Source organism: Gracilinanus agilis, chromosome 3 (genome assembly GCF_016433145.1).
Source record: "Gracilinanus agilis isolate LMUSP501 chromosome 3, AgileGrace, whole genome shotgun sequence".
Lineage (NCBI taxonomy): Eukaryota > Metazoa > Chordata > Mammalia > Didelphimorphia > Didelphidae > Gracilinanus > Gracilinanus agilis.
In genome coordinates this window covers 193028791-193040669 of record NC_058132.1, presented here as the reverse complement: position 1 = coordinate 193040669, position 11879 = coordinate 193028791, and the positions used below count along the sequence as shown (strand labels likewise).

General features: G+C 33.9%; 1 protein-coding gene across 1 annotated transcript; it reads left to right on the top strand.

The window, feature by feature from the left end:
• Positions 1-5050: 5050 nt before the first annotated feature.
• Positions 5051-7277, top strand: BTG4 (BTG anti-proliferation factor 4). Its single transcript, XM_044666304.1, has 4 exons — positions 5051-5238; positions 5780-5917; positions 6744-6942; positions 7077-7277. The coding sequence occupies exons 1-4, from the start codon at positions 5066-5068 to the stop codon at positions 7275-7277; spliced, it is 711 nt and encodes a 236-aa protein (XP_044522239.1). The 5' UTR covers positions 5051-5065.
• The last annotated feature ends 4602 nt before the right edge of the window (positions 7278-11879 follow it).

The following is an 11879-nucleotide window of genomic DNA, read 5'->3' as shown; positions in this document are numbered from 1 at the left end:
ATCGCCATTTGCTTCCTGTTCAACAAATCTAAACTTCTTTTCTTAGTCCTCATCCTGTTTGTGGAATTTGACATTGGATTTCCTATTCCATGAAATTTTCATCTCCATTATTTTGTGAGACTATATTATTCTGACCCTTTTAGAATAATCTCTTATCTGTTTCCTTTGCTTTCTAATCCTTAATTGCAGGCTTTCTCCAGGGTTCTTTTCCTCTGCTCTTACCTTTCTATACATAATCTCTTAGTAATCCTATCTAGTACCATGATTTAAACTTATCTCTTTTACATGGATTACTCCCAAATCTATATCTACAGTTCTGGTCCCTTTCCTGAATGTGTCTTTAGACCCAGATGTCCAGTAGACGGTTATTTTACCTGGATCTCCCATCTCAAATATAGCATTTTCAGATGTAAACCCATCATTCTTCCTCCCAAATTTGCTTTTCCTGACTTCTCTAATTCCTTAAGTGACTACCATCCTTCCTATCCAAATAAACCATCCAAATAAAACTTTGAGACCATCTTTCCTTTCTTCCCTTTCCCTTATCCCTATCACATCCAATTGGACACCCATCATTAGTTGAAATACTCACATTGATGAAATCATGAATTTTTTTGAAATACTTAACTAAGCCTTTATTTGTCAATATTTTATATTTTAAAGGGGGATTTCTGGAGATCATAGAACTATAGAATTATAATGTTGAAAATGACCTTTGAGGTCATCTAGAAGTTCATAGTCCCAGCATTGGAAAGAACCTTAAATAGGTCATCTAATTCATTCCCTTTTTTTTCAGAGGAGGAAATTAAAAGATAATCTAAGTAGATGGCAAACTTGGCATTGCACAAGAGGTATCTTTAATTCAAATATTCACAACAATTTGAGATGACTAATTAATTATCACAGGATAAAATATAATCAAAGACCCAACAAAGTCTCTTACTATCCTATAAAATCATAAGTTGATTAGGGGAATTTTTGTGATCAACTTTTCTATACCTTCTTTGGCTCAGCTCCTATGACATGATTTTTACATCCCTCACAGTCTTAGTCATCCTCCTCTGGATAAACTATAGTTTGTCCATGTTTTAAAATGTGGTAGCTAGAACAAAATACAATACTCCAGATAGATTCTGGCTAGTAAAAGGGCTATATTCTGGAGACATAGTACTTATATGAATGTAGCCCAAGATTGTTTCACTGTAATTGAAGGAATGGATCTCTTATAGTAGTAATTCCAAGCATTGTGGTGGGCTGGCTGGTAGAAGAGGTATTTCTGGGCAGGAGGTCTTTCACTGGTGCACTTTAAATCACAGTAAATAGGGGACATGCCTATTTAACCCATTTGAAGACCTGGAACTAAATGAATTTTAACTATCAAAACAGAATGTATATTTGTAATTTATTTGTATCTGGTACTTTAAATATGCTTAAATCTGTATGAGCAACTGAACAAAAGAAAGTATTGCAGGAAGCTTGTTCTGTTTGATTGTTCCTTAATGGAATCTAGGCACATTATTATTCTGCTCTCCTATTTCCTAAGTTTCAAGACCTGCCTGGGCCTGTTGCAGAAAGTAAAACCAAGGGGAAGTTCAAAGTTGCATTAATTGATGTGCTTCACCAACACCAAACTCAATGGTACAATATTTCAAATGGGAAGTTGAAACTGATGACAGAAACTATTAGGACCTGTCTTGTTAATCCTGTAAGTGCTTGCACTATATGGAAATGAAAGACTAATCAGCCCTCACATATGCAAGGTGTTTTCTTCCCTAAGATCACAATAAGTTGTGGCAGTCCAACCCACTCTCCTCTTCACTCACAGGTGCAGTTAATGATCCTTTGGCAGTGTCTGTCCAACACATACATGTTATAGTCTGGATAATAGATACTCTTTATCCTGTTAATTTTTCTAAAAAAACAATATATAGATATTTTCTTGAGTTTACTTACTTTCTTTTCTTAAAAATTAAAAAAAACTCTTGCAAGAGACATGATTTATTCTATGAAATCATAAGGATAAAAATATTGGCATTAATTAGACATGAAAAATTATTACATAGTATTCACTAAACTAGATGAATGGCTAAGTGATCAAAAGATCAAAAAACATTTCTCCTGGGCAACCAGGGGAGAAATTCATTTCAATTCAAACTTTTTTGAGTAGCTCACAATGCCTAGAATACATACAAATAGAACAAAAATGAGAATAGTTTCTTTGATATAGGACCCTAATAATAAAAGGTACAATGCTACCATCACATTATTTCTACTGACAACCTGCTAATGATATTTCATACTCCCTTTTAGCCATGACTACTCCAGGCAATTAATACATCTTAAAAAAACCTTTAAAGGACTCACCAAGTGTGTACCTGTCTATTTGGGACATTTGAGGAACCTGTATTTGTATTTTGTTTTCTGGATTCTTTGTCTCTGAGGCACCTTTTAAAGTGTATCTACTTGTATGTACCATCCATTTGAAAATGAGATATATGTTGCCTGTAGTCCAGAAGAATTTTTAACATTAGCAAATTTTCTTGTAGCACTACATAAAATTTACTTAATTTCCTCACTTTTAAGACAAATTAGAAGAAGCTTTCTAAGAGACAAGTAATTTTCCCTAGGATAATGTTAGGAGGGATAAAAAATGATTTAGACAGTGGCAGAAATTCTAAATTTCTAAATGAAATTATTTTAAACTTTTAAAATTCATTTAACTATTTCTATTTATATACATTTATTTCTATTTAGATATAAATGTATATTCATAAATATATAACTATATAATATTTAACTTTAAATTCATATTTTTCTCTATATACTCCAATAATACTTTCTTGGTCTATATCCTGAATTTCTTTTAAAGAGTTCAAAGAAATTTTTTATGAAGACAGAAGCAGGGGTATGCTGATAAATGTTTAACAACTGGCCCTAATCCTTAAAATGTATTTACAATACACTTTTAAGTTTAATTTTCATTATTAAAATTTTATCCATTTTAAAATTCTTGACAATAAAAAAGTAACAACTTTGATTTGTAGTGTATGCCTATTTCTGAGGTATAAATGCACTTAATGAAAATTTAACAATCTGCTCTCAAAGAAATATTTCAAATTAGAACCAGCACATCCCTATGAAGGGCAAATGAAATCATAGAAAGCTTAAGACCTTTCCCCAAATTTATAGGCAAAAGTAGAACCAAGGCTAGAACCTAGGTCTTGACTCCTAATTCTATGTTATAAAAAATAAAAATTTTATCACATAAAATGTTTTGAAATTTTTTTGTGGTCATGAAAAAAAATCTTAAGTCAGCTTTTTCTCATATTTTCTCTAATTATGCTGTATAGAGTCCAAATTAAATGTTGAGTTAATTTCAAACATTTAATAATGGTTTGTGGAATTTGGGACAATGCTGTATTTTAATTTTTTAAAATCCAATTCAATTCATATAAAATGATTTTAGTTTTTCTAAAGACTGAACTCTAGTTGTGTGTCTTGATGTCTTGACTGAAATGTTACATTCTAACTGTACCTCCAGTGCTTTTAGTATTTTTTTTAAAGGTAACTGAACTGAAAGATCTGATCAATGAATATGTGTGGAGGAACCTAAACATTTTATAAACTGTCTTCTTATGAACATTTGTTGTTATTTAATTATGTCTGACTCTTTGTGATCCCACACCAATACTGTCCATGGAGTTTTCCTGGCATAGATACTAGAGTGGTTTGCCATTTCTTTTTCCAGTGGATTAAAGCAGAAGTTAAATGACTTGTCCAGGATCACACAGTTACTAAGTGTCTGAGAAAAGATTTGAACTCCATTCTTCCTGGTTCCAGGCCCAGCACTCTATCCACTGACTCACCTAGCTGCCTCTCTTATAAACATAGGCAGTTTATAATTCTACCTCATGCTTTTGAATATTTTATATACAGACATTTTAGAAAAAGTATATGATTAGAATAGAACCTACATACAAAAATTTGTTTTGAAAAGAAGAAAGTTATAATGAGTTTACTTAATACTTTACTACTTCAATGAATATATGATTTTATGGGTGCAATTACTCTTTCCAGTGATGCATAGATCATTTCATCTATACCTTTTTATCCATGCCATTCTATAGATTCTCTTTGGAGGCCTTTTTCTCGTTTCTTGACACTGCTACTGTATCAGTGCATCATTAGTTTACAATAACATTTAAAATAAAAAAATAGAGATTAAATTATAAAAATGTCAAAAGTAAGATATGGACACAGAAAGTTTAATATATAATCCATTTAACAAAAGATAGAAATTTTATAAGAGTATAGGATGTGAATTTTGTTTGTAATTTTTTGATATTTGAATTTAGTGTTAAGATCCCTCATGGAATGCCAAGATGATTATGCTCTATATAATGAAGCACTCATTGCAGTTAGCCTGATGAATAGCACCTGTTCATTGTATTAAACACCCAACAGTCTTTGGGATTAGGAGGTTTTATAAATCTCATCCTAATTGTAATGGATTAGGTGTGGGGCAGAGATTGAATTTATAAACTCAAGTATGCTTACTCTTCCCCCACTTCATGTTAGAGGATAAAGTTTTTTTGGGGGAGGGCGAGGGACAAGTATATGTTTGACTAGTTTAACTTTCTTAATTATCTAGTGTCTCTTTTGGAGATCTGAAATTTTTTTTCTTCCCTAATATTTCATCAAAATTGCACCAATGATTGTGTGATTATAATTTTTCCTGTTTCTTGTGTGACCAAAGTTTAAACAAATACTACTATTAATATATATTTTCATCAAAAAATTCTGAAAATCATTTTGTAGAGGAGGTGTTTTTTTTGGTTAAAACACTTCAATCAAGTGTTTTTTTGGTTAACATAGTGTGCTAGGTAAAGTCTTTAAAGAGTTTAATTCTAAATATTAGCTTTTTTTTTTTTTTTTTTTTTTTTTTTGCTCAAAACTTAGGCCAAAGTTACATGATGAATAGAAGTAGATATGCTACTTACCTTTCTAATTTCTTATTGTTCCTTCTTGGTGTTTTGAAGAAATCTTTAGATCTCCCTTTTTAAAAATGAAAGATGAAATTGCCACAACAATTTTCTTCATCACAAGACTGGTGAAAAAATCTGATAAGCTGAATAAGCAACAAATAGAAGAATTTGCAGCAAAACTGATGGCGATACTGTTTGAGACATACAGAATGCACTGGTACCCAGATATTCCTTCTAAAGGACAAGCTTTCAGGTAAGGCTTATTTTGTGTATGGTAAAGGAAAAGAACAAATAGCTGTGCTAAGAACTTGTACTCAGATGCAAAGATTTCTTCTCATCTCTTTTTCCATTCTTTTTTGTTGTCCATGATGGGCCCAAATATTTGGATACTGGGGTAAGGGAGGAATATACATTATTACAATATAACTAATTAAATAATTAGTTCTTACTAGTCATTCTGAGTTGGCTCTAGCATACCTTTGTGTTCAATAGAAAACACGTTTGAAGGGAAAACTTGAAGAGGGGTCTTTACTGTGTACTTGCAGCAAAACATATAGAATTTGTTGAAGGAGTGGTAAAAGTCTGGATTCTGAGTTTCTGAGTAAAAGTTTTAATAAAGGAAACTTCATCTTTTTTGTCAGCTATAAAATGAAATTTCCAATATAGCCTTCTCTTCCATAACTTGCATCCTACTCTAGCTGCAAAAAGAAAGAAAATGTAATATGCTTATAGACCAGATAACTTTGCAAAAAGATAAGTAGTTGTACCCTTATTATTGCCTCTCCTTGAATTAGGTGTATCAGGATAAATAAACAACAGAAAAAAGATCCCCTTCTGGAGAGGGCATGTGCTGAAAGTAATGTGAATTTTTTTCACCTGGGACTTCCAAAGGAGATGACCATATGGGTAGATCCCTTTGAAGTATGCTGCAGGTGAGTACCCAGAAATGAGCAGTGTTTACCCCGTAACTTCTAGTTACCTTTAGAAGTAGGCTTCATGGAAGATAGCCCTAGGACGATCAGGATTCTTTCGTCCCCTAATCAAGGTATTATGCAGGTATCATAACCATTAAGGTATCAAGACCATTATGCCTTTACCAGGTACCTCAGTAGGCTCCTACTACCTTCCCAATTACCTTGATTATTTATTTTTCTTTAATATTTGGTATCTTTTTGAAATTGAAAAAGTAGTGGGGTGAGCCATTTTGATTGAATTGTTACCTTTTGAAATTTTAAATTGAACCCTTATGAGCCAGGCTTCCACTGGTTTGGAGAAGAAAGGGCAAGGTCAAGGGTATCATTAAACTTAGCATACACTTATTATCCTCTTCTTCAAGATATGACCTTCATGTAAATACTGAAGGCATCATCATAAGGGAATTTTACTAAAGAACCAAATTGGTCTACTAACTGAACCAAAAAGAAAATATACTTTCTTTTCTTTACCACCAATTTGGGGAGGGGGAGGATAGTGTCACTTAAATCCTACTATTATTATTTGTAATAATGCAATAGTCTTTGAGTCAAAGAGTATCCCAATAACTGCCTTTTGCCTATTCCACTCTTGTATCTATCCTTTGAATCAGACTTTCTTCAACTGATGAAGTAGACTCCCTCTCACTCTGCCCCCCAGAAAATGCTTGAGTTTGCTTAGAAAGACAGAGAAAGAGGTGAGGGGTTCATAATTGTAGTTTTTAGAAATAAAAGGAACCTTAGTTTAAATTCTTGCCTCAAAGCTTTGTCTCCATTTTCTATTTAGGTATGGTGAGAAAAATCGTCCATTTATAGTTGCTTGTTTTAATGGCAGGCAGGAAGAATGGGAAATATCTCAACAGATCAGTCATGCTATTAATAAAGTCACATCTGACTACTATTCTGGCACTTCCTCTGATGAGGATACATGTGGCAGAGAGCCTCAAGTAATTCCTAAAGTCAGAAATCCAAAAAGCATTTATCAGGTAAGATATAACTAAAATACTCTGGATGGGAGGGATATTTTGTTTGACTTATGCTTCATTTAATCAGTTTTTGCTTAGTTCCAAGACCTGATTGGTCCGTTTCTAGAATGCTGAGTCTTTGCATTCTTTCTCAGGTTGAGTATTTCAAGCAGCCCCTCCAAACTTGGTTCCAATATTCCCGTAAAAAGAATATGACTGATGGGCGCCCCAACCTCCCAGGAAGTACCTTTTATGTCCCATACAAGATCCACAAGTGCTACAGGCCTGCTGCTGTGTTTCCAGGACCCCGGGTGGATAAGTACCACTGGGTCAACACAAATCGACAAAGTAGCTAAAGTACACAATTCAACTGATCTCACTGTGGGATTAGAATTCACAGGAACAGCTTTCTTGTTTCCTAACTTAAAATGAGTCTGAAGTTGAGAGACACCTGAAATAGAAAAAAAAGAACCTCACTTGGGGCCAAAGTCCCTTGATGGTGATTCTTCTCACCTGTATAATGACTCTGTTCTTAGCTAGAATTATAATGTTTCACTTTTAAATGAAGTTTTATGTGTAATGGATGTACTCAAAAAGGTAATATAATGAAGATACTGATTTATAAGATTCTACTGGTTATAAAAGTAACAAATAAACTTCACTATGTTTTTAAAACCAGTGTCTGCTTTACTTTGATTCTCCCTTTTCCTGACATAGTCCATCAGTCCCCATATGGTTTTACTTGTCAGATGGCATGAGGTCAACTCTTTCATCAACCTGTTGAAATACTTAACTTTTTGATGCATATGCCTTACCAATCAATCTAAAATGACTATCTATAGTTGCATTCTTCTCTACTATAAGATTCCATTAACTTCACTTCTTTTGTGAAGTATTTTCTTTTTCTGTTATTAAATCTTTTACTTAAGCTGACTCCTCTGAGATCTTAATCTGAGGATGTGAGAAGAAAAGATGCCAGAACACCCTTCTGCCTATAAGCATGCTTCCCTAAACCTTGACACTCCTGAAATGATCATTTTGCCTCTTTTTTGCTCTTATGGCCTCTAGAAGGCTCTGGTAGCTCTTTCCCCTTTTATGGGGGTAGGGGAGTGGGCATAATCAGGCCCAATAACTTCATTGCTATGGAAAACTCTGTCTACAAATACACACCTATAACTCTTCTGCAGTTTATAATCTAAGAGCTGTTTGAAGCACTAAGGTCATAACTTGCCTAAGTCATACAGCCATTATGTGTCAGAAGCCAGACAACTCAAGTCTTTACCTTTTTGTAATTTGGCTTCTTTTCTTACATTTATATTAAACTGGTCTTTTGATAATTACTAATGACATCCTAATCTTTAAACTGACTTTTTAAAAAGGTACATCTTAATTTCTCTGAAATATTTGACACTGATCACTTAACCATCCCATATTTCAGTTTCCTTATCTATATAAAATGAGGAAGTTGGACTTGACAGCCTTGAGGGTCCCTTCTAACTCTAGTTCTAAGATCCTATGAAACTTTTTCCCTTTAGCTTTTGAAATGCTATGATTCTAGATCTTTCATTTTTGACTATTTCCCCTATTTAAATTTTTTCTTTCTTTTCTTTCTCTTTATTTCTTCTTCCCACTCATTTATCGAGGTTTTCATGGGCATCTTTTCTGCAGACTATTTTATTGATTATTCCTTTGCCATCAATCATCTTTTTCTATAAAGTTCTTAGACAAAGAAAGCCCTGAGATCTTCTATGCTCTAGAAACATGTTCCCAACAGCCCATTGGTGATATGACTCACTAGTATAATCAACAAGTTCAAAATTGAGCTCATTTTCTACCAGAAGCCAGTTCTTACTCTTAATTTCTGTTTCTTTTGTTTGGTATCATCATCTGTGTTACTTAGGAGTAATCAATAACTTAGTTACTTTTTGACTACAGCATTACGTAGCTAGTCACCAAGCAATTCCTTTTTTTCAGTCCCTAATCTCCTTCAAATTTCTTTTCTTCTTTTAATTTCTAACTGGTTCAAATCTCTCCTCTTTCTCTTCCTTCTACTCTTCTTCCTCCTCCCACATTAAGGATTTTTTATCTTATTCTGAAAGTGTTTGGTTAAAGGGGAAAGGTTGGAGCTAGGGACTCTGAACAGGACCAAGCATAAATTGGATTGAACAATGCAAAGGATGGTTTTAAGAGGGGGAGATAAGGAAGATTGTGTATGGAAGGAGATAAGGGGAGATAAACTAGGTAACCAAGTGGATAGAGTTATGGGTCTTGGAATCAGACTCATTTTCTCACATCTGGCCTCAAACATTTACTAGCTATGTAACCTTAGGCAAGTTACTTAACCCCGTTTACATCAGTTTCCTCATCTGTAAAATGAGCTGGAAAAAGAAATAGCAAACCACTTTAGTATCTTTGTTAAGAAAACCCCATTTGGATCATGGAGGGTTGGACATGACTAAAACAACTGAACAATTACAAATAAGGAAGACTAGGAAATAGGTAGACAAATTAGCTTCTCAAGGCTAATCTTTTTAGTTTCATTACCCTTCTAATATGTATTTTAAACACAATTTTGATCATATCTTATATTTTAACCATCCTTCTAAACCTTGATATTTCTCCTTATAACACACTAACTTCTCCCTATCATCCTAGGTTTCTAATCAAAATGCACCACATACTTTTCTTTAAAATTATTGAGAGCCATTTCAAAGCTGCAGTTGTGCTAGGCATCTAGGACTTCCTGGAATTCCTAACAGGTATTGTACCAGAGCTCTCAGCAGTAGCAGTAGGACTTTTGGGAAGAATGAGACAGGCCAAGGTTCTGGAGCAGACACACCAGAGATCAACATGAAGACTGATCTACTTCTTAGCCAGAAAGGTTCTTCTCATTCTGATGGAGGTTCTTCAGAGATCCCATATCTTCAGCCCCCTGTATTGCTACCCCTATCAATAGAAGTGGCTGCCACAATTGGGTATAGATTGAGTATGCCAAGGAGCTCCTACAGCACTACTAGGATAGTGGGGTCAAAGCATTGACTGCTGTGGATGAACACATCCAAGACGAGAACAAGACCTTTATGAAGGTAGAGATCTGACTCCGAATGAGAAAAATAGACTGAGGTGCAGCCCAAAGCAGAGATTCTCTCCATCTGACAGTTACCTCTCAGGGAGCTGCAACCACCACTAGCAATTTTTGTGGTTCCTTTTTCAAGGGGCCATTGGATAAGAAGTAAATATTAATATTGTGGGTATTTATTGACTTTGTCTGAAAATAAGTACCCCCTTCCCTGACATTTTCCCTAGAAGTGTGTGCCTTTGACTGACTGTGTGTTTGTTTCTTTTTTGAGGGATCATTCCTTCAAACATCTAAAACTGCTTTGGCAATTTATTAACCTTCCTGTAATTTCATTCTCAAATAATATAAAGTATATGGTATTATATAAAAATATATAGGTACTAGACATAAAAGGAGATATAAGTGATTTAGAAGAATAGGGAACATATTACCAATCAGATTTATGGAAAGGAGAGGAATTTATGAGTCAACAAGAGATGGAGAACATTGTGAAGTAAAATGGACAATTTTGAGTACATTAAATTGAAAATTTCCTGTACAAGTAAAACAAATGTTATGAAGATTAGAAGGAAAGCAGAAAATTGGGGGAAATTTTTATAGATAGCTTCTCTGACAGAGATCTCATATCTAAACTACTTAGAGAACTTTGTGAAATTTATAAGAATAAGAGTCATTTCCCAATTGATTAATGGGCAAAAGATATGAACAGATAATTTTTAGATGGAGAAATCAAAGCCATATATAGGTATATGAAAAAATGCTCTAATTACCACTAATTAGAGAAATGCAAACCAAAACAATCCTGAAATATCTCAACACCCATATTGGCTAAAATGACAAAAAAAGCAAAATGACAAATGTTGGAGATGTGGTAAAATGGAGATACTAATAACAGTGTAGGTGGAGCTGTGAACTGATCCAACCATCTTGAAGAACAATTTGAACCCAGAGCACCCAGAGCATTATAAAACTGTATATATCCAGCAATACCATTGTTGGGTCTGTTTCCCAAGAAGATTAGGGTAAAAGGAAAAGAACCTCTATGTTACAAAATATTTGTAGTAGCTCTCTTTGTGGTGGCAAATAATTGGAAATTGAGGGGATGTTCATCAATTGGGGAATAACTAAACGAATTATGGTATATGATTGTGATGAAATATAACTGTACCATAAGAAATGATCAGCAGGTTAATTTAAAAAAACTTGGAAAGAGCTATACAGGATAATGAACAGTGAAATGAGTAGAACCAAGAGAACATCATACAAGACTACAAAATTAGTAGTGGAAGAATAAATTGTGAATGCTCCCTCCAGAGAGTAAACTGAGAGGCAGAAACATGAAAGACTTAATTTGCATGAATCTGTCTGTCTCATGAATGAACCCTTCTGTGGTATGGGGAGAGTGGGAAAGAGACTGAAACACTTGTGGATAAATTCAATCAGTTAAAAATGTATATGTACGATCTATTCTAAAGAGCTTAAAGATGAAAATGAATTCACTAATTAATATATATATGTATACACACATATATATATATATATATATATATATATATATAGACCTTTGCGGGTTACTAAAACCATGTACAATAAAGCATTGTTCAAAAGTCTTGGAGCTTTTATGCCTACTGTTCTTTATCTCTGGTATTTGTGGGGATATTTTCTTCTCATTGAAGAAAGAATGCACTTGGCAATCTCATCCTTACTGCAAAGGAGCTTATTTTGCTTGATGTAGATTATTTCTGTTGTTTAGGCTCATCACAAATTCCTCTACCTGGAAATCATCAGGCTGGCCAAAGATCTACTATTTCATCTTTACCAATGACATCGGTGATGGTCCTACTACATGAAAGATTTGTATCACAAAATATGTGCATCT